The 24,271-nt window shown below is 43.8% G+C and overlaps 1 protein-coding gene across 1 annotated transcript in view; it reads left to right on the top strand.

Moving 5' to 3' along the window:
- Positions 1 to 24,271, top strand: part of LOC126268159 (uncharacterized) — a 449,091-nt gene that overhangs the window by 353,701 nt on the left and 71,119 nt on the right. The window contains exon 3 of the mRNA XM_049973708.1: positions 18,208 to 18,366. Within this exon, the coding sequence (XP_049829665.1) occupies positions 18,208 to 18,366 (159 nt within the window). The remainder of the gene's footprint in view (positions 1 to 18,207; positions 18,367 to 24,271) is intronic.

The following is a 24,271-nucleotide window of genomic DNA, read 5'->3' as shown; positions in this document are numbered from 1 at the left end:
TTATTCACGCGATCTTAATCCAGTAGAAAATGTATTTGACTGTTTCGAACACTTCATGAAATATAGCAAATAACGTCCTGGCAGTTTGGTGATTCTGTCGAATCAAATCACCGATGGATGGCTTCAGCTGGCATGACACGTGAGGCGGAAGTCACTTTCGTCTGTAAGTTTTATACGTCACTGTACGGTACTTTATTATTTACTAAAAGCTGTATGACTAAGTAACCGCCGGCCGGTGTGGCCGTGCGGTTCTAGGCGATTCAGTCTGGAACCGCGTGACCACTACGGTCGCAGGTTCGAATCCTGCCTCGGGCATGGATGTGTGTGATGCCCTTAGGTTAGTTAGGTTTAAGTAGTTCTAAATTCTAGGGGACTGATGACCTCAGATGTTGAGTCCCACAGTGCTCAGAGTCATTTTTGAACTAAGTAACCGTCTACTCCTGTCTAAAGCCGGTGTGTTCGACCCGCAGGCTCCCTCTTCTTGTATTCTCTCTCCCTCCATGGCCCCGTAAACCCCGCAGTTAGCGATCCCCACTTTTTTACTCTGGCGCCAGACCGGAACTGCAGTTGGCGGAGCCGACGCATCTCGGGGTATAGCACACGCCGTGTTTGCTTAGCGCCGGGCCGCCGTCCGCTGAGCAAGCTTTTAATCAACACTTAAGGGCGGGCAGCCTGCTCGCTTGTTTGGACGACGGCAAATCTCGCCCAGATTTAATTACAGCCGGCGCCTAATGAGGCGGCAGGCAGGCGGGCAGCTCGCAAACAAACCGGGGCCTCCCCCTCCCGGATTAAGCGGACGCTGCCTGCGTGCTCCAGCGGAGCAGACCACAACACTACAGGAGCGCCACCTGCCCTGCAGCGGGCGCTGACGCCCTAATGACGGAACCACACGCACCTGAACACCCACGCCGGCCGTTCAGTGAGTGGCGGGACACGTCGTGTCGGGTCACAACACGTCTAGTGACACGGTATCGAGTGTAAAGTGTCGATACTACACTGAAGCGCCAAAGAAACTGGAATACGCGTGCGTATTCAAATACCGAGATATGTAAACAGGGTGAATACGGCGCTGCAGTCCACAACACCTATACATGGTGTTACAAAAAGGTACGGCCCAACTTTCAGGAAACATTCCTCACACACAAAGAAAGAAAATATATTATGTGGACATGTGTCCGTAAACGCTTACTTTCCATGTTAGAACTCATTTTATTACTTCTCTTCAAATCACATTAAACATGGAATGGAAACACACAGCAACAGAACGTACCAGCGTGACTTCAAACACTTTGTTACAGGAAATGTTCAAAATGTCCTCCGTTAGCGAGGATACATGCATCCACCCTCCGTCGCAAGGAATCCCTGATGCGCTGGAGAATGGCGTATTGTATCACAAAAAATGGTTCAAATGGCTCTGAGCACTATGGGACTCAACTGCTGTGGTTATCAGTCCCCTAGAACTTAGAACTACTTAAACCTAACTAACCTAAGGACATCACACACATCCATGCCCGAGGCAGGATTCGAACCTGCGACCGTAGCAGTCGCACGGTTCCGGACTGCGCGCCTAGAACCGCGAGACCACCGCGGCCGGCGTATTGTATCACAGCCGTCCACGATACGAGCACGAAGAGTCTCTACAATGGTACCGGGGTTGCGAAGACAAGAGCTTTCAAATGCCTCCATAAATGAAAATCAAGAGGGTTGAGGTCAGGAGAGCGTGGAGGCCATGGAATTCGTCCACCTCACCAATACATCGGTCACCGAATCTGTTGTTGAGAAGCGTACGAACACTTTGACTGAAATGTGCAGGAGCTCCATCGTGCATGAACCACATGTTGTGTCGTACTTGTAAAGGCACATGTTGTAGCAGCACAAGTAGAGTATCCCGTATGAAATCATGATAACGTGCTCCATTGAGCGTAGGTGGAAGAACATACTGACGAAACTAAAATGAGCTCTAACATGGAAATTAAGCGTTTCCAGACACATGTCCACCTAACATCTTTTCTTTATTTGTGTGTGAGGAATGTTTCCTGAAAGTTTGGCCGTACCTTTTTGTAACACACTGCGTAAGACAACAAGTGTCTGGCGCAGTTGTTAGATCCGTTACTGCTGCTACAAAGGAAGGTTATCAAGATTTTGGTGAGTTTGGACGTGGTGTTATAGTCGGCGCGCGAGCGATGGGACTCAGCATCTCCGAGAGAGTCCCGTTCGATCATTTCACGAGTGTACCGTGGATATCAGCAATTCGGTAACACATCAAATCAGCGCCCTCGCTGCGGGACCAAGGACGAATGAAGAGAATCGTTCAACGTGACAGAAGTGCAACTCTTCCGCAAATTACTATAGATTTCAGTGCTGGGCCATCAACAAGTGTCCGTATGCGAACCATTCAACGAAACAGCATCGATATGGACTTTCGGAGACGAAGGCCCACTCGTCTACCCTTGGTGACTGCACTACACAAAGCTTTACCCCTCGCCTGCGCCCGTCTGCACCGACATGTTGATTACTGGACACATGTTGCCTGGTCGGACGAATCTCGCTTCAAATAGTACATTTACATTTACATTTATACTCCGCAAGCCACCCAACGGTGTGTGGCGGAGGGCACTTTACGTGCCACTGTCATTACCTCCCTTTTCTGTTCCAGTCGAGTATGGTTCGCGGGAAGAACGACCGCCGGAAAGCCTCCGTGCGCGCTCGAATCTCTCTAGTTTCACGTTCGTGATCTCCTCAGGAGGTATAAGTAGGGGGAAGAAATATATTCGATACCTCATCCAGAAACGCACCCTCTCGAAACCTGGCGAGCAAGCTACACCGCGATGCAGAGCGCCTCTCTTGCGGAGTCTGCCACTTGAGTTTGCTAAACATCTCCGTAACGCTATCACGGTTTCCAAATAACTCTGTATCCCTGTGACGGAACGCGCCGCTCTTCTTTGGATCTTCTCTATCTCCTCCGTCAACCCGATGTGGTACGGATCCCACACTGATGAGCAATACTCAAGTATAGGTCGAACGAGTGTTTTGTAAGCCACCTCCTTTGTTGACGGACTACATTTTCTAAGGACTCTCCCAATGAATCTCAACCTGGTACCCGGCTTACCAACAATTAATTTTATATGATCATTCCACTTCAAATCGTTCCGTACGCATACTGCCAGATATTTTAAAGAAGTAACTGCTACCAGTGTTTTTTCGGCTATCATAAAATCATACAATAAAGTATCATTCTTTCTATGTATTCGCAATACATTACATTTGTCTATGTTAAGGGTCACTTGCCACTCCCTGCACCAAGTGCCTATCCGCTGCAGATCTTTCTGCATTTCGCTGCAGTTTTCTAATGCTGCAACTTCTCTGTATACTACAGCATCATCCGCGAAAGGCCGCATGGAACTTCCGACACTATCTACTAGGTAATTTATATATATTGTGAAAAGCAATGGTCCCACAACACTCCCTGTGGCACGCCAGAGGTTACTTTAACGTCTGTAGACGTCTCTCCATTAAGAACAACATGCTGTGATCTGTTCGCTAAAAACTCTTCAATCCAGCCACACAGCTGGTCTGATATTCCGTAGGCTCTTACTTTCTTTATCAGGCGACAGTGCGGAACTGTATCGAACGCCTTCCGGAAGTCAAGGAAAATAGCACTACCTGGGAGCCTGTGAGCCTGTATCTAATATTTTCTGGGTCTCATGAACAAATAAAGCGAGTTGGGTCTCACACGATCGCTGTTTCCGAGTGGATGCACGTGTGCGGGTATAGAGACAACCTCATGAATCCATGGATTCTGTATGTCAGCAAAGGACTGTTCAAGCTGGTGGAGGCTCTATAATGGTGTGGGGCGTGTTCAGTTGGAGTCATATGGGACCTCTGATAGGTTTAGATACGATTCTGACAGGTGACACTTACTTAAGCATCCTGTCTGATTACCTGCACCTATTCATGTCCACTGTGCATTCCGACGAACACGGTCAATTCCAGCAGTACAATGCGACTCCCCACAGGTACAGAGTTGCTACAAAGTGGTCTCAGGAACACATGTCTGAGCTTAAACATTTCAGCTGACCACCATACTCCCCGGATATGAACATTACTGCGCAGATTTGCAATGCCTTGCAATGTGCTGCTGAGAAAAGATTTCCATTGCCTCTTACTCTTCCTCATTTATGGATAGTCCTACAGGATTCGTGGTGTCAGTTCCCTCCAGCTCTACTTCAGACATCAGTCGAGTGCATGCCACTTAGTGTTGCAGCACTTCAGCGTGCTCGTGGAGACCCTACACGATGTTAGGCAGGTATACCATGTTCTTTGGCTCTTTATTGTATATTCACGTGTAGTATTTTAAAAAAAGTACCTCGAAGTATAGACACAAAAGATTAGATAGACCAACTCGTTAGTCGAATGGATCGGAACGGCGGCATCAAATATTTGACACTTTGTCTGCCACCGACGGTCCGGAACTGGCAAAAACGGAAACATGCAGTAACATCAGCTCTGACAGAAAAACTTCTTCAGCTGTCGTTCGAACTCCGATGGCGGTGTGCAACACCTCGCCTTCTCTTGCACACACATGCTCATTTTTGCTGATTATAGTTATTTTCACCCCTAAGTATCATTCATGAGAACACTCACAACTCAGCGGATCTATCGCTGCTTGGTGAGTCATCACGGCCGCGGAAGTCATGAAAATGAAACATCTAACGAGAAATTGGTAGCATGTGCATCCGCCACTGCTGACAGCGCTAGCGCGATCGAGGTGGTATATCCTCATCAAGTGTGAAATTGTCACACGCCGTGTTCATATGATTGATTCTTCCCTTTGCGTAATCTGTGGATTGTTGGACACAGAAAAACATGGCTTACAAGGGAAACTCCCCATCGTACCCCTCGTGGTAAGATGGCCCAGTGGAAAACCCGTCAAAAGCTGAACACACATAAAGTATGAAAACAGGAAGAAGGTGTACTGAACTGTGAAAAAAGAAGCAAAATAGAAATGGTGAACGGTCCAAGCTCACGATGTGCAAATGGAGGGGAAGGCAAACATCTCGACGTCGTAGTTGCGTGGTCACGGTGTTGCACTGTATTGAGATCTCTCTCGTACCCTGCTTTTTTTTTCCTTCTTCTTCTTCTTCTTCTTCTTCTCCACAAAATTATGAACTTTCCGTCCGGTCATTGACGTGTCTTTTCTCCTCCTGTAGTTCTGTCAGTTGTCATATTATACGTAGGTCACAGAATATGAGTCATGCGCTAATAATATGTTTACCATCGGAGGTAAATGTGCTGAAGAGTGACAACAGGCGAGACGCCGCATAGACCTCTCACAGGAATGAAAACGACAAATAATCGGATGTAAACTATGTTACAACAAAGGAATTCAAGATTCAAAACTTCCAAAACGGAACATAAGAATCATAACGTGTGGTACGTACGTTTGGAGGTCCCTTCTTTATATCTCGCTGTTGCAAACGGACGTTACCCCATGTCACAGACACAAATTTGAATACAGCGAATAGACACGTCAATTGTTAAATTTTCCGCACCGTTTGGATGTGCACTGAACACCAAACGTAGGGCAAATTTTTACGTGAGTTTTTACAATACGAATAATTGGTATTACGTAGTCTTTGCAATATAATCTTAAAGACAGTACAAATCATTGAGCTCTCGAGAGCAAACTGGTGCTCAGGTGCATAAATAGTAAATTTAAAGTCTGATCATGTCATAAACAAAATATTCTAAATTCATGTTGCCAGAAGATGCATAACTTTAGTGAAACTAAGAGTAAAGTATATCCCTAGTTGTTACGAAAATAATGGGAAAATGGTTCAGGAAAGGTTGGTGTTTGGCAGAAGCTTATACCCATGTAGACGTGGCTGAATTATAAAGTCCTATTCTTTGCAGTCTGACATCTGAGCATAGCTGTAGCAGTTTGGTCCAGCATCCAAGAACAACTAAACAAGTCACCACAGTCTTGTAAATAATAGATTTCAGCTATCAGTCGCCCTTCTTAAATTTTATTGGTAGATCTAGATTTCAGCTAGAAACTAGCCATTCTCAATGCACTATCCTTTTTTGATCAATGCATGTAACGCCTTTTGGTCGGGCTTCATCCACGAAATTGCTGTGTTTTATTTTCTGTAGTAATGGACATCGTCTCCTTGCAGCTGTTAATATTGGGTTCTGATTGTCATGGTTACACGCAGTTGCTTTGAAAGGGATAAACTGAATGGCGATATATTGCGTCGTTTCGCAGGAATCCGTAGCAACAGTAGATGAAACAGAAGTGTTAGAAAAATTTTGCTTCTCAGGGTGGGCTGGTAAGTATGTTAATGGGTTGTGAGGGGTATGCGTAGTTTGCTTTTGTGCAGTATTAGTTGCACAGTTCACAGATCGTCTTGTCCTTCAAAAAATTTAGCGTTGTGTCGTAGTGACAATCTAGTATTCCTGGTATGCGTCACGGAAGGAAGCAAACTCTGTTCTGTGTTGAGACTGAATGTGGCGTCTGATGTTTGACTGTTCGCATCATTAATCTGAGGGAAATAAAAGTTATTTGTTGAGGACTTATTCTGCTGTATGAATCTGGTCTGCAGATCGATCGCTGGGGAATAGCATTTATCAGCACAAAGGTTGACTTGAGCAAAAGTGTTTGCGCACGATAAAGCGGAAAGCTGCTGTGCTCAAAAATGGTTGAAATGGCTCTGAGCACTATGGGACTTAACATCTGAGGCCGTCAGTCCCCTAGAACTTAGAACTACTTAAACCTAACTAACTTAAGGACATCGCACACATCCAAACCCGAGGCAGCATTCGAACCTGCGACCGTAGCAGTCGGGCGGTTCCGAACTGAAACGCCTAGAACCGCTCGGCCACCGCAGCCGGTAGCTGTGGTGTGAACGGAAAGTTTTCATGACAAAAGGCGGCGTTGTTTGTGCCATTTTTGGGTTGACAGAAAACTTCTTTACTGTTAGTGTCATCATGTTTAATATGAGGCTTGATAACTTCACTATTAACTGTTTCAGATTGCGTGGGTGGCTCAACAGAGCGGTCATGTGCGTCACTCCAGGCCGTATTTTCGTCACTATGAATGGAATGGAATGAAATACCTGAGGTGGGAAACTTAGCTTTGTTATCAGATTTGATAAGCACAATTGGTTCATTAATGTTTTCCGAGATTATCGAACTGCTGTTGCTGACGGTAGCATTGGATGAAAAATTGACAATTTCATGCTACTTACTGGGGATCATGGTTAATTTCTCAGTAAAATTTTGTTCTGTGTTGTTGATGTGTTTTTTTAATAGGATGTGAGATCTGCGACGTGGCAACGTCTGTAACGGAATTCATACCAGCGTCAACATGGGTTGTAAGGCTACTGAGCAACTACTGTTCTACTTCCTGTCTTTGTACTGCTAATGACTATAAAAACGGATTGTTTTCCTCTGTGTGTTTAGGGAGAAAGTCTTTGTATCGCTTTTCTGAGGTCTCAGTGTGAACTTTAAGACGTGCATCTAATCGAATGTCTTGTTGATCTATTGTGTCATTAACTGATTGGATTTCATCCGTAAGCTTTTTATAGGTTTCACTACATTGATGTCTTCAAGCATTCATATCATCTCTCAAATGTTTGGTACTGTATGCGCATTGCCTGGCTAAAACTTCAATTTCATCGGAAAGACGTTTTTCACTGGCCTTGATATCTGTACCTACCTGTTTAAAACGGTTATCAGTCGTACCTGTGTATGATGTAAGCTCGTCACGTGTGCTGGAAAATTGTTCATTGAACTGAGTGGTAGTGTCAACTTGTTTTTCTCGCATTTCTCGTAACTGAGTGGTAGTGTCAACCTGTATTCCTCATAGACTGGAAAATTATTCATTGAACTGAGTATTCAGGTTAACCATCATTTCCATGAGATTTTGAAGAGTCACTTTCGTATTCTTTTCAGTTGATGCGTCGGGTTTCACCTGTTTTGTGATTTGTGGAGCGGAGACATCATCTACAACAATGGACGTCTCGTTTGTTGCATTATATGCATATTACCGCTAATGGAATCTGACGGATTCCTTAAAAAGGGCTGAATACTTTGCGCTACTGTGTTCATTGACCTGATTTGGTAAAGAATCGTGTTCTGACAGCTGCGTCTCAGCAAAACCTCAGCGTCGTCTACTATACCGGAACCGACAGTCTGGGCAGATGATAAATTGGGTGAAATCATACTGTCAGGAAACTGTACAGTATTTTTTTGACAAGGATCTTTGACGTGGCGCTTTCTTCAAAGTTCAAGATGGCTGACAACAACAACTTGTTATTATGCGCTGCAGTTGCTTGTACCACAACTGCATTGTGTGTGCATCTGGAAGAGAAGAGGCGAAGAAAAAGAAACATGCATGGGTGAAGATGTGGGTATTAAGTTGAGATAATAAAAGCATGCAGCAAAATTTGTTACGAGAGCTGAATGGAGGCCGTCATACACTCCTGGAAATGGAAAAAAGAACACATTGACACAGGTGTGTCAGACCCACCATACTTGCTCCGGACACTGCGAGAGGGCTGTACAAGCAATGATCACACGCACGGCACAGCGGACACACCAGGAACCGTGGTGTTGGCCGTCGAATGGCGCTAGCTGCGCAGCATTTGTGCACCGCCGCCGTCAGTGTCAGCCAGTTTGCCGTGGCATACGGAGCTCCATCGCAATCTTTAACACTGGTAGCATGCCGCGACAGCGTGGACGTGAACCGTATGTGCAGTAGACGGACTTTGAGCGAGGGCGTATAGTGGGCATGCGGGAGGCCGGGTGGACGTACCGCCGAATTGTTCAACACGTGGGGCGTGACGTCTCCACAGTACATCGATGTTGTCGCCAGTGGTCGGCGGAAGGTGCACGTGCCCGTCGACCTGGGACCGGACCGCAGCGACGCACGGATGCACGCCAAGACCGTAGGATCCTACGCAGTGCCGTAGGGGACCGCACCGCCACTTCCCAGCAAATTAGGGACACTGTTGCTCCTGGGGTATCGGCGAGGACCATTTGCAGCCGTCTCCATGAAGCTGGGCTACGGTCCCGCACACCGTTAGGCCGTCTTCCGCTCACGCCCCAACATCGTGCAGCCCGCCTCCAGTGGTGTCACGACAGGCGTGAATGGAGGGACGAATGGAGACGTGTCGTCTTCAGCGATGAGAGTCGCTTCTGCCTTGGTGCCAATGATGGTCGTATGCGTGTTTGGCGCCGTGCAGGTGAGCGCCACAATCAGGACTGCATACGACCGAGGCACACAGGGCCAACACCCGGCATCATGGTGTGGGGAGCGATCTCCTACACTGGCCGTACACCTCTGGTGATCGTCGGGGGGACACTGAATAGTGCACGGTACATCCAAACCGTCATCGAACCCATCGTTCTACCATTCCTAGACCGGCAAGGGAACTTGCTGTTCCGACAGGACAATGCACGTCCGCATGTATCCCGTGTCACCCAACGTGCTCTAGAAGGTGTAAGTCAACTACCCTGGCCAGCAAGATCTCCGGATCTGTCCCCCATTGAGCATGTTTGGGACTGGATGAAGCGTCGTCTCACGCGGTCTGCACGTCCAGCACGAACGCTGGTCCAACTGAGGCGCCAGGTGGAAATGGCATGGCAAGCCGTTCCACAGGACTACATCCAGCATCTCTACGATCGTCTCCATGGGAGAATAGCAGCCTGCATTGCTGCGAAAGGTGGATATACACTGTACTAGTGCCGACATTGTGCATGCTCTGTTGCCTGTGTCTATGTGCCTGTGGTTCTGTCAGTGTGATCATGTGATGTATCTGACCACAGGAATGTGTCAATAAAGTTTCCCTTTCCTGGGACAATGAATTCACGGTGTTATTATTTCAATTTCCAGGAGTGTATTTTATATAAACTACTTACGAAAGTGACTGCTCGTATTACATAGCAGAATACTCACTTGAGAAATGCTATACGTGCACAAGATGGGCTCTCCATAACACTGCGAATTCCTGCTACAGCAGAGATTTGTTCTCACTTACAATGCAGCACTCGAATACCACAATGGAAAATAACAAAAACAATTCCAGATACGTGTGAACGATTTATCAAGTACTGAACGAGGAATATCTAAAGATAAATACACGTTTAGTATGCTATATGGGCATTAAAAACTATTTTTATTTTTAATAACTTAATTAATAGAATTAATGTTCCAACAACTACAAAATTAATAAAAATTGCGAAAGAGATAAAGCACTTTTTAACTTGTGGCTTCCAGACTTCAAAAGTAGACTAAGTGGAATGGAGAGGTAAGGATTTTTTACTTTTATTTTAGAGTGTGTCGTCTTCTATATCGGCTTGGTGAAAAGCTGTCTGGACCTTTACAGATGTAGAGGTAGATGGCTGTTACTGTCATTGTAGATCTGAAGTCGCCTGCAGTATATCCCACATGCCCATTCAACACACGATTTATAGCATGCTTCGTGCCCCTTGCCCCCCCCCCCCTCCCCCACTGCCACCGCAGTCGAAACAAGGTTATTATAAAGAGTCGAAGGAACATACCAACTAAATTTTGAAGCCATGTTTCCAAATAAACTACAGACGTCTAATAACAGTAGCGATGCCAGCGGCTACATTTCACATTGCAGTCAACAGAAGACGAACAACCTTTATGATCAGATCTACGGCGAGGCCCTAGATTGATCATATTTCTTTGACGGAAGTCGAGCTTTGACAAAGTTCTCTATTACATTATCAAATTTACCGGCCTAAGCAAGCTGCTAGCTTGTTGATGTACAGAATATCTGATAATAAATCAGTACTTAAATACACAGATTTAAAACCGGCAGCATACAGGGTTGTTCTAAATGATGGACGCATTTTCAAAAATTCGTGTGTATTCATGTTCAAGTTCAAAATGAACGAGCTGTGTACCAATGAAAAGAGGTAGCTCCAAAGTTTTTGGCGGGCGGGCGGGCGGTGTTGGTTTCAGAAGCGGCCGGTAGAGTTCGCGCGGCAATAGGGTCGTCGTTCTGTTTCACTGTCAGATGCGACTGTGGAGCACAAGGTTGAGTTCGCGAAAAGTGGGTAGCAAAATGGCAGTGCTGCGGACATTTCGTACCAAATTCGGTATTCAACCACCAGTTCGAAAAAGCATTAGCCGTTGGTTTAAGCAATTTAAACAGACTGGGAGTGTGTGCAAAGGAAAAAGCACAGGCCGACCGCGTGTGTCAGAATATGATGTCCGACGGATTCAAGAAAGTTTCTGCGCAGTTACAGTAAGTCTACCAATGGAGCCAGGCTAGAACTTGGAATACCCCAACCAACTGTATGGGAAAAAAAAGATAATTGCTCGCATGTAATGGCTTTTGGTTTCAATGTCATCGAAAGAAACCAAGTGTGTACTAGTTGCAATGCACTTATTCATAACTATATATTTTATATTTCAATTATTTCTTCGTGATCACTTATGTTTAACAAACAAGAATACTTTTTGAGCGGTGTGCTACTCAGTAAGCTTTTCTGGTTTTGTTGAGTCATCCTTCATGATACACTCCATCCTTGTGGGCTACTTAGTATCACTGTGTGTGCTTGTTTCATGGCAGTACACGATATATGATGCATTCGCATATGAATATTTGTATCATGAACAGTTTCCTTGTGGGCGTCTTTCATATGTTCTATATATGTGGATCCTACATTCGGTTTATAACACGTCTTGGACGTTCATATTATAGATTTGACATAGTGTATGCTCCTCATCTGTGTACAACTAAGCATTTTATACTTTGACACGACACATAGGTAATGTTCCTTCTTTTTTACTTGTTTGTGAGATATTGTTTCCTTTCATTCATCAACTTTTATAGTTATTTTGTCTTACAGTAAGTTATTTCAGGGTTGTGCAGATAATGTATGTGCGACTGTCCAATAAAAATAATGAATTGTATTTAAAGAAGTTTTAATACATGGTATAATTGTACAATGTATTGAGTGGAAATTCGTGAGGGTATATTTTAGATATGTGACAATGGATGTATCTGTTCTCTCTGTCAAATGTTCGGTGTAAATTCGTTTGTAGAGTCTTGCCATTGTCTCTCATTCTGTTTTAATCTGTCTCTATCTAACTTGATTGATAAGTGATAATGCTATCGTTAATGTTTTATGCATATAGGCCTGAAGATGGCGCACTGAAGTGTTGAAACTGGTTGCAACAAAATAAAATAAAATCATAAGGACGGCTGTAGGTGTTCTATTTTGTCACAACTGTGTGGAAAGTTCTGAGACGGCGTTTGCGGTACAAGCCCTGCCGATTACAACTTGTGCAGGCTCTCAACCCCAATGACAAAGAGAAGCGTCTCGCATTTTGTGGGTATGTGCTGGCAAAGATGGAGAATGACACATTTCAACAGCATGTAATTTTTATCGATGAAGCTACATTTCACCTTAGTGGAAAAGTTAACAGACACAATATTCGCAAATTTGGTTTGGAAAATCCACATTCACCATTACAACGCGAAAGAAACTCACCAAAGATCAATGTGTTCTGTACCGTTTCTGTACAAAGGTTTACGGACCATTTTTCTTTGCGGAAAGAGCTGTAACGGGGTTCACGTACCTGGACATGTTGGGACAATGCCTGTTCCTCAAGTTATGGAAGATTCCCAGGACTTCATTTTCCAACAGGATGGAGCTCTGTCCCACTCGCAGTGTGATGTACGAGGCTTAAATGACTCCCTTCCTCAGCGCAAGATCGACCGCAGGGGACTTGGGGACAAGTCTCTGCACTTCTGGCCGCTGAGATCTCCTGATCTCACACCTTGCGACTATTTCTTATGGGGTTATATGAACGAAGCTATCAACCGCTCTGAAGGATCTGAAGAACCAATCACTGCTTCTGTGCACTCAGTAACATCAGATACGCTTTTACATATGTGGGACGAGTTTGACTACCAAGTCGATGTTTGCTGTCCAGCCAACGAAGACCACATTGACCATTTATAACATTTCTAATTATTAAAAACTAATTAATTACAAACTATTAAATTTATTAAATTGATATCAACTATTATGAAAAAACTCCTCCAGCGCTTACGAAGTGCATAAATTCCTTTACAAAAAAATTCTTTTGGTAGGCCGCACAACCACTGATGCACCGCGTGACGTACCTCTTCATCAGAACAGAACTTCTTTGCTCCCATTGCGTCTCTGAGTGGTCCAAACATATGCAAATCACTTGGGGCAAGGACTGGTGAGTAGGCTGGATGAGATAGACACTCAAACAGCAGGTCTGTGATTGTTGCAACTGCTGTACGGGCAGTGTGGGGCCTTGCATTGTCATGTTGCAAAACGATACCTGCTGACAGCAATCCACGTCGCATTTATTTCATTGCAGGCCGCAGATGATTGGTTAGGAGATCTGTGTATGATGCACTGGTGACAGTGGTCCCTCTAGGCATGTAATGCTCCAAAATTAAGCCTTTTTTTGTCCCAAAAGAGAGTCAGCACAACCTTCCCAGTGATGGTTCTGTTCGAAACTTCTTTGGTTTTGGTGATGAGGAATGGCGCGATTCCTTGCTCGCTCTCTTTGTTTACGGTTGGTAGAAGTGAACCCAGGCTTGCAAGGAAGCCATCGCCTTCTCGTTCAAATCGCCGAAGAAGTTCCTCACAAGCATCAACACGTCGTTCTATCATTTCAGGAGTTGGTTGCCGTGGCACCCATCTTGTAGACTCTTTGTGAAACTGGAGCACATTATGCCCAATGTGGTGTGCTGACCCGTGACTAATCTGTAAACATGTTGCAATGTCACTCGGGGGTTTTCCTTCATTATGGCTTCAACTGCTGCAATGTTCTGCTGCAATGTTCTGTGGAGTCACAACTCGTTGTGCCTGACCTGGACGAGGGGCATCTTCCACTGAAGTCACACCGTTTGTGAACTTCCAACTCCATTCGTAGACTTGCTGCTGTGACAAACATGCATCACCGTACTGAACCTTCATTTGTCGATGAATTTCAATAGGTTTTACACCACTACCCAAAAACCGAATAACAGAACGCTGCTCTTCCCTGGTGCAAGTCGCAAGTGGGGCGGCCATCTTTATACTGATACTGCGACGGTATGCCTACAGCAGTTAGACTGGGAAGAGGTGTACCGTGAACCTGATGCCAATTTAAAATATAATTTATTTCATGACACTTTCGTAAATGCATTTGGAAACTGCTTCCCCAAGAAAATAGTTAAATATACTCGTAAGAAACCATGTAACAAACCATGGCTTACTAAGGGTATAAAAATATCTTGTCACCGGAAAAGGGAAATGTATCTGACAGCAAGAAAGAGAAGTGACCCAGAAACTATCGAACATTATAAAAACTACTGTGCTGTATTAAGAAAAGTTATTAAAAAATCCAGAAGTATGTGTATCATGTCTGAAATCAGCAACTCTGATAATAAAATTAAAACAATTTGGAATATTATTAAAAGAGAAACAGGTCAACCAAGAGCACAGGAAGACAGTATTACCATCAAATTGAATGAAAACTTTACGAACAAAAAGTCAGAAGTTGAAAATATTTTTAATAATCATTTTCTAAATGTTGTGGATAAAATAGGATCCAGGTGTTCATTAGAAGATGCTAGGCTGTTAATGGAAGAGGCCATACCTATGCAATTTGATACAATCGAAATCTCACCCACTTCTCCCTCTGAAATTAGGAAAATAATAAACTCACATGGAATTGATGCCATTTCCAGAAAAATACTAAAAGCTTGTTCTCAACAGATCTCAGCCACCTGTGTAATAGCTCTCTGGAACAGGGCATTTTCCCTGATAGACTGAAATATGCTATTGTTATACCTTTGCATAAAAAAGGGGATAGATCTGATGTCAACAATTACCGTACAATCTCCCTTCTAACAGCTTATTCAAAAAATTTTGAGAAAGTAATGTATTCATGAGTAGCTTCACATATCTGTAAAAATGAAGTACTAACAAAATGTCAGTTTGGTTTCCATAAAGGTTTTTCAACAGAAAATGCCATATATGCTTTCACCAATCAAATTTTGAATGATCTGAATAACCGAAAACCACCCATTGGGATTTTTTGTGATCTCTCAAAGGCTTTTGATTGTGTAAATCATGAAATTCTGCTAGACAAGCTCAAGTATTGTGGCATGAGTAGGACAGTGCACAAATGGTTTAATTCATAGCTAACTGGAAGAGTGCAGAAAGTTGAAATAAGCAGTTCTCATAATATGCAAAAATCAGCACAATCCTCAAACTGGGGAACTATCAAGAATGGGTTTCCACAAGGGTCGTTCTTGGGTCCTTTGTTGTTCTTAATATACACTCCAGGAAATGGAAAAAAGAACACATTGACACCGGTGTGTCATACCCACCATACTTGCTCCAGACACTGCGAGAGGGCTGTACAAGCAATGATCACATGCACGGCACAGCGGACACACCAGGAACCGCGGTGTTGGCCGTCGAATGGCGCTAGCTGCGCAGCATTTGTGCACCGCCGCCGTCAGTGTCAGCCAGTTTGCCGTGGCATACTGAGCTCCATCGCAGTCTTTAACACTGGTAGCATGCCGCGACAGCGTGGACGTGAACCGTATGTGCAGTTGACAGACTTTGAGCGAGGGCGTATAGTGGGCATGCGGGAGGCCGGGTGGACGCACCGCCGAATTGCTCAACACGTGGGGCGTGAGGTCTCCACAGTACATCGATGTTGTCGCCAGTGGTCGGCGGAAGGTGCATGTGCCCGTCGACCTGGGACCGGACCGCAGCGACGCACGGATGCACGCCAAGACCATAGGATCCTACGCAGTGCCGTAGGGGACCGCACCGCCACTTCCCAGCAAATTAGGGACACTGTTGCTCCTGGGGTATCGGCGAGGACCATTCGCAACCGCCTCCATGAAGCTGGGTTACGGTCCCGCACACCGTTAGGCCGTCTTCCGCTCACGCCCCAACATCGTGCAGCCCGCCTCCAGTGGTGTCGCGACAGGCGTGAATGGAGGGACGAATGGACACGTGTCGTCTTCAGCGATGAGAGTCGCTTCTGCCTTGGTGCCAATGATGGTCGTATGCGTGTTTGGCGCCGTGCAGGTGAGCGCCACAATCAGGACTGCATACGACCGAGGCACACAGGGCCAACACCCGGCATCATGGTGCTGGGAGCGATCTCCTACACAGGCCGTACACCCCTGGTGATCGTCGAGGGGACACTGAATAGTGCACGATACATCCAAACCGTCATCGAACCCATCGTTCTACCATTCCTAGACCGGCAACGGAACTTGCTGTTCCAACAGGACAATGCACATCCGCATGTATCCCGTGCCACCCAACGTGCTCTAGAAGGTGTAAGTCAACTACCCTGGCCAGCAAGATCTCCGGATCTGCCCCCCATTGAGCATGTTTGGGATTGGATGAAGCGTCGTCTCACGCGGTCTGCACGTCCAGCACGAACGCTGGTCCAACTGAGGCGCCAGGTGGAAATGGCATGGCAAGCCGTTCCACAGGACTACATCCAGCATCTCTACGATCGTCTCCATGGGAGAATGGCAGCCTGCATTGCTGCGAAAGTTGGATATACACTGTACTAGTGCCGACATTGTGCATGCTCTGTTGCCTGTGTCTATGTGCCTGTGGTTCTGTCAGTGTGATCATGTGAATTATCTGACCCCAGGAATGTGTCAATAAAGTTTCCCCTTCCTGGGACAATGAATTCACAGTGTTCTTATTTCAATTTCCAGGAGTGTATATTAATGACTTGCGATTCTATATTCATGAAGAGGCAAAGTTAGTTCTCTTTGCTGATGATACAAGTATAGTAATCACACCTGACAAACTAGAATTAACTGATGAAATTGTCAATACTGTCTTTCAGAAAATTACTAAGTGGTTCCTTGTAAACGGACTTTCACTGAATTTTGATAAGACACAGAACATACAGTTCTGTATAGTAAATGGTATGATGTCATTAATAAATATAGACCTTAATCATAAGCATGTAGCTAAGGTAGAATATTCAAAAATTTTAGGTGTGACCACTGATGAGAGATTAAATTGGAAGAAACACATTGATGATCTGCTGAATCGTTTGAGTTCAGCTACTTATGCAATAAGGGTCATTGCAAATTTTGGTGATGAACATCTTAGTAAATTGCTTGCATATGGCGTCATACTTTGGGGTAATTCATCACTGAGGAATAAAGTATTTATTGCACAAAAGCGAGTAATCAGAATAATAGCTGGAGTCCACCCAATATCATCCTGCAGACATTTATTTAAGGATCTAGGGACATTCGCAGTAGCTTCTCAGTATATATACTCTCTTATGAAATTTGTTATTAACAACCAAACCCAATTCAAAAGTAAAAGCAGTGTGCATAAGTACAATACTAGGAGAAAGGATGATCTTCACTATTCTAGATTAAATCTTGCTTTGGCACAGAAAGGGGTGAATTATACTGCCACTAAAGTCTTTGGTCACTTACAAAATAGTATAAAAAGTCTGACAGATAACGAACAAATATTTAAGAAGAAATTAAAAGAATTTCTGAATGACAACTCCTTCTACTCCATAGAGGAATTTTTAGATATAAATTAAGAAATAAGAAAAAAATAAAGTTGTTATATTAACTTAATTATGTTGTTAAACTAACTTAATTATGTAATGTATTGGAAAATTTGACTCGTTCCACATCATTACGAAATATCGTATTCATGATCCATGGAACTAGTATTAATCTAATCTAATCTAATCTGTGTGCATCTGCACATGCTGCCACCTACAGGCCATTCTGCACGGTGTATTTAGCACGCTTCCAACTTACAGGACAGCAGTGCGAAATTTCGATTTGTTATTACAAGTTTAAGGTTTTCATTTGACTCACCCTCGTATAAAGCTTGTACATTTTGGATCTATACTTGAATAAATACGAAGTTTTGAAAATGGGTCCATCATTTAGAATAACCCTGTATTTACAGTGGGCAACCGATATTTTTATAAGCCCGCACGTCGATGTCTTTTGCGTCTATATATCGATACTTCTCAATATATCGACGCCGGTTAGTGAGACTTTTAATATCTGTACATCGAATTCCCAATATTTTTAAAGATAGTAGCAGTGCTAGTACAGACGTGTCCTTTGCCTTCGATAATTGAGAGACTGGCGGTGTTGGGTGTTGCAGGCAGCCAGTACGGGGAGCGGTGCCGCTTCGACGAGGACTGCGGCTACCACGATGAGGTGCTGGTCTGCTCCCGCGCAGACTCCAGGACCTGCCGCTGCCCCAGGGGCCTCGTCTGGGACGACCACTCGCGCAAGTGCTACGCCGTCGGCGACACCTACGGTAACTCGCGCTGTACATCTACATCTACATCTACATGACTACTCTGCAATTCACATTTAAGTGCTTGGCAGAGGGTTCATCGAACCACAATCATACTATCTCTCTACTATTCCACTCCCGAACAGCGAGCGGGAAAAACGAACACCTAAACCTTTCTGTTCGAGCTCTGATTTCTCTTATTTTATTTTGATGATCATTCCTACCTATGTAGGTTGGGCTCAACAAAATATTTTCGCATTCGGAAGAGAAAGTTGGTGACTGAAATTTCGTAAAAAGGTCTCGCCGCGACGAAAAACGTATATGCTGTAATGACTTCCATCCCAACTCGTGTATCATATCTGCCACACTCTCTCCCCTATAACGTGATAATACAAAACGAGCTGCCCTTTTTTGCACCCTTTCGATGTCCTCCGTCAATCCCACCTGGTAAGGATCCCACACCGCGCAGCAATATTCTAACAGAGGACGAACGAGTGTAGTGTAAGCTGTCTCTTTAGTGGACTTGTTGCATCTTCTAAGTGTCCTGCCAATGAAACGCAACCTTTGGCTCGCCTTCCCGACAATATTATCTATGTGGTCCTTCCAACTGAAGTTGTTCGTAATTTTAACACCCAGGTACTTAGTTGAATTGACAGCCTTGAGAATTGTACTATTTATCGAGTAATCGAATTCCAACGGATTTCTTTTGGAACTCATGTGGATCATCGCACACTTTTCGTTATTTAGCGTCAACTGCCACCTGACACACCATACAGCAATCTTTTCTAAATCGCTTTGCAACTGATACTGGTCTTCGGATGACCTTACTAGACGGTAAATTACAGCATCATCTGCGAACAGTCTAAGAGAACTGCTCAGATTGTCACCCAGGTCATTTATATAGATCAGGAACAGTAGAGGTCCCAGGACGCTTCCCTGGGGAACACCTGATATCACTTCAGTTTTACTCGATGATTTGCCGTCTATTACTACGAACTGCGACCTTCCTGACAGGAAATCACGAATCCAGTCGCACAACTGAGACCATACCCCATAGCTCCGCAGCTTGATTAGAAGTCGCTTGTGAGGAACGGTGTCAAAAGCTTTCCGGAAATCTAGAAATACGGAATCAACTTGAGATCCCCTGTCGATAGCGGCCATTACTTCGTGCGAATAAAGAGCTAGCTGCGTTGCACAAGACGAAGTTCTTTCTGCGTTAACCACACACTTCCTCTACGTCTTTATTTCAACACCTGCCTTGAAAGAGTGAGAATTGCTGTTAATTATGAGGCACCCGCACTGTTTGAAGGAAGCGTTCTGACGCAGATTTTAATATTTTTAGAAACAGGTGGAAGTCAGTGTATAAAAACTACCAGTTTCTGTCAAACAACAGATCATCCGTAGGGATAAAAAAAGACATTAGCTAGAGAACATGCGTTCACTCATAATAATTCTACATCTATGTCATACTCCGCAAGCTATCTCATAATGTGTGGTGGAGGGCACTTTCCGTAGCGCTAACTGCGCCATCCAGCCCTGTTCCAATCGCGAATAGCGCGTGGAAAGTATTATTGTAGATAATCTGATATGGAGAAGAAATTAAAACTCTGAGGTTCGCCGACGACGCTGTAATTCTGTCAGAGACGGCAAAGGACCTGGAAGAGCAGTTGAACGGAATGGACAGTGTCTTGAAAGGAGGATATAAGATGAACATCAACAAAAGCAAACGAGGATAATGGAATGTAGTCGAATTAAGTCAGGTGATGCTGAGGGAATTAGATTAGGAAATGAGACGCTTAAAGTAGTAAATGAGTTTTGCTATTTGGGGAGCAAAATAACTAATGATGGTCGAATTAGAGAGGTTATAAAATGTAGATTGGCAATGGAAAGGAGAGTGTTTATGAAGAAGAGAAATTTGTTAATATCGAGTATTGATTTAAGTGTCAGGAAGTCTTTTCTGAATGTATTTGTATGGAGTGTAGCCATGTATGGAAGTGAAACATGGATGATAAATAGTTTGGACAAGAAGAGAATACAAGCTTTCGAAATGTGCTGCTATAGAAGAATGCTGAAGATTAGATGGGTAGATCACATAACTAATGAGGAGGTATTGAATAGAATTGGGGAGAAGAGGAGTTTGTGGCACAACTTGAATAGAAGAAAGGATCGGTTGGTAGGGCATGTTCTGAGGCATCAAGGGTTCACAAATTTAGTATTGGAGGGCAGCGCAGAGGGTAAAAAATCGTAGAGGGAGACCAAGAGATGAATATACTAAGCAGATTCAGAAGGATATAGGTTGCAGTAGGTACTGGGAGATGAAGAAGGTTGCACAGGATAGAGTAGCATAGAGAGCTGCATCAAACTAGTCTCTGCACTGAAGACAACAACAACAATCTGATATGATCCATTGTAAATGGTCTTTGAAAGCCTGCGACTGTGAAAACAATAAGTTTGTTTATAAATGATTCTTCTGCTACTAGTCACGATTTTCTTTACTTACTTTTCACACGACGCGTTTTGAGAAATTATTTCCATTTTCAAGTGCGTTCTTTATGTGTATTATGCCATTTCTATGTGATGTTGCCGATGTGTGTGTGTCTACTTCATTTCGTTGACTTTACTACAATTACGAAACACGTGTTTTTATGGTTAGTTATCGACCTTTTTGTGAAGTTGGTGGTGTAACTTGGAATAATTTGTACTTACAGTTATCTTATGGTCCATTTGTGCAGAGAGTCACACACACTGAACATCACACACAACTTGCTGTACACTTTTAACATCGAAAATCTCTTACATAAACAAAACAGTTGCAAAGATGTTCCTACAAGTAGTTCACAGAGATAACATTATAGGTCTTCCACAGAGTATTTTATGCTTCTGTGCCGAGGTTATTTATCTTAATAACACATAATACAGGACATCCATCTCCAAAAATAGAGCAAAATGTCAAAGTACACCACTGACTAAATAAAGGACATAAAATGGATTTGCTGGAAGAACTGGAGATATATTCACATTACATAAAATATAAAGATAAAATATTAAAGGAAAAGCTTGAAAGTGAATCAGTGTATTTCTTCAGATGTTTCGATAGTATACTTAAATAAAAATAGTACAAGGTGTACACCTTTGATTCTGTCGTTTTTCCCCAAAATTTAAGGCTTTAACGAAACAAATTGTTTACACATGTATCATTTAAAGTATTTTCCATCGCTAGCCACTACTTTTTCCTATCTTTCTGGCAGTGTACGAATCCCCCGTCGAAAAAATTGTTCATCTGTTGAAGCGATCCACGAATCGATCCAATTTGTGACTTCTTCGTAAGATCGGAAGTGTTGATCAGCCAGGCCATGCGCCATTGATCTTAACAGGTGGCAGTCAGAGAGAGCAATGTCTGGAGAATACGGCGTGTGGGTAGGAATTCCCATTTTAACGTTTCCAAGTACGTTTTGACCTATTTTGCAACGTGGGGTCGAGCGTTGTCGTGCTGTAAAATCACTTTATCGTGCCTCTCGCTGTATTGCGGCCGTTTGTCTTTTAATGGTCTGCTCAAACGCATAATTGCGTTCGATAACGAACACCTGTGATTGTTTCACTTGGTTTTAACACCTGATAGTACACGACGCCGAGCTGGTCCCATTAAATGCAAAGCATGATCTTGGAGCCGTGAATATTCGGTTTGGCCGTGGACGTGGAAGCATGGACGGGATATCCCCATGATTTTTTGCGTTTAGAGTTATCGTAATGAACCCATTTCTCATCCCCAGTCACAATGCGATGTAGAAATCCCTATCGTTTTCCCCTCTGGAGCAATTTTTCACAAAAACACAAACGCCGTTTAACAACTCTTGGTTTCAGCTCACGCGGGAACCAAGTTCCTTCTTTCTAAATCATGCCCATAGCCTTGAGACGTTTTGAAATGGCTTGCTGTGTCACTCCCACTAATCGTGCCAATTCGTCTTCAGTTTGACGGTAGTCTTCACTCAGCAATGTCACAAATTCTGCATCTTCGAAAACATTCTCCTTTCCACCACTATGCCGGTCTACGACGTTAAAATCACCGTTCTTGAAGCGTTGAAACCACTCACGACACGTTCTTTCACGAAAAGCGTCCTTACCATACGTACTTGAGAGCATGAGAGCATTCGATGAGACTCTGCGGCTGTTTTCTTCATATTGAAACAAAACAGTAACACCTCCCGCAAATGACGAGAATTAGGCTCGTAAACTGACATTTTCAATCAAGAACAACTTTATGATTCACACACAAATCGACTTACGTTTGAATGAGGTTATGCTGACCGGGGTCCAAGCTAACTGCCTGACGTCTCTAATCTTTTTCTTTCGACCGCAACTTACCGTTGTCGTCATCTATCGGCAAACGGCGCAAGCAAAGTTGTACACCTTGTAACACCCAGAAATAACCGTAATTGTAAAATCGATATAAGTAAATTATGATCCAAATTGTTAGGATAAATGATCTCTGAACAAAAACATCATGCTCTCTGGAAGACCTATAATGTTATCTCTGTGGACTACTTTGAGGAACATCTTTGAAACTGTTTTGTTTGTGTAAGATATTTCCGATGTTTAAAGCGTTCAGCAAGTTGTGTGTATTGGTCAGTGTGTGTGAAACTCTGCACAAATGGACCATAAGAAAAGTGTAAGTGTAAGTACAAATTCTTCTAAATTTCGCTACTAACTTCACAAAATATCGATAACCAACTAAAAAATCACGTGTTTCTTACACACTGCAGTAAAGTCAACGAAACAAAGCAGACTCACACATCGACAGAATCACATAGGAAAGGCATAATGCACACAAAAAACGCACTTGAAAATGTGAATCATTTCCCAAAACGCGTCGTGTGAAACGTGAATAAAAAAATCGTGACTAGTAGGTGAAGAATTATTTATAAAGAAACCTATTATTATCGGCAAGGCTCTGTATTGGTATAATTTCTCATATTTTCTCCTCGTGGTCATTGCGCGAGACATATGTGAGGGAAATAATATGTTGTTCGACTCCTCCCAAAAAGCTCTCTCTCGAAATAATTTGCACCTAGATCAACGTTGTACGTTCAATGCATCAAAATCATACAATTCGACCAGACTGAAGTGGCTCGTTCTCTTCAATGAGTACCTGCCACTACAGTCTGGCCTTGCGCTCCGCCCTCCGAACACAGTAGCTGGTCAAAAGTATCCGGACACCTATTAGCGGACATAATATGGAGAAAGTCCACCCTTCGCCTCTATGATAGCTTGAATTCTGACGGAGATAATTTCAGTGAGGCGTCTTGAAGGTCTGTGGAAGAATAGCAGCCTATTCCTATTCAAATATATATATATAACGCGATTCGAAGATTTTAACACATTTTACAGCATTCTGCACTATGTGCCGTAGAGGGATAGTTTGGCGAAGATGACTGATTGTATCAGCATGACGATGCATCCTGTCGCGTAGCTACATCTGTGAGGCACTGGTTTGTGGAGAATAACATTCCTGAAATAGACTAGCCTGCCCAGAGTCCCAACCTGAATCCAAATGGTTTAAATGGCTCTGAGCATATGGGACTTAACATCTGAGGTCATCAGCCCCCTAGAACTTAGAACTACTTAAACCTAACTAACCTAAGGACATCACACACATCCATGCCTGAGGCAGGATTCGAACCTGCGACGTAGCGGTCGCGCGGTTTCAGACTGAAGCGCCTAGAACCGCTCGGCGTCACCGGCCGGCACCTGCACCCAGTGGAACGCTTTTGGAATGAGTTGGAATGTCGACTACGCTCGAGACTCCTAGCATCCAACATCACTACCTTCTCTGGTTTCGGCTCTTGAGCAGTAATAGGCTGCTATTATATTAACTGCTACATATAACAACTATTGTGCCAAATCGAGATTTTTGAAAAATAGCATGAAA

This window comes from Schistocerca gregaria, chromosome 4 (genome assembly GCF_023897955.1).
Source record: "Schistocerca gregaria isolate iqSchGreg1 chromosome 4, iqSchGreg1.2, whole genome shotgun sequence".
NCBI classification, from domain to species: Eukaryota; Metazoa; Arthropoda; class Insecta; order Orthoptera; family Acrididae; genus Schistocerca; species Schistocerca gregaria.
The sequence above is the reverse complement of the archived record's forward strand: the minus strand, read 5'-3'. Positions and strand labels throughout refer to the sequence as shown.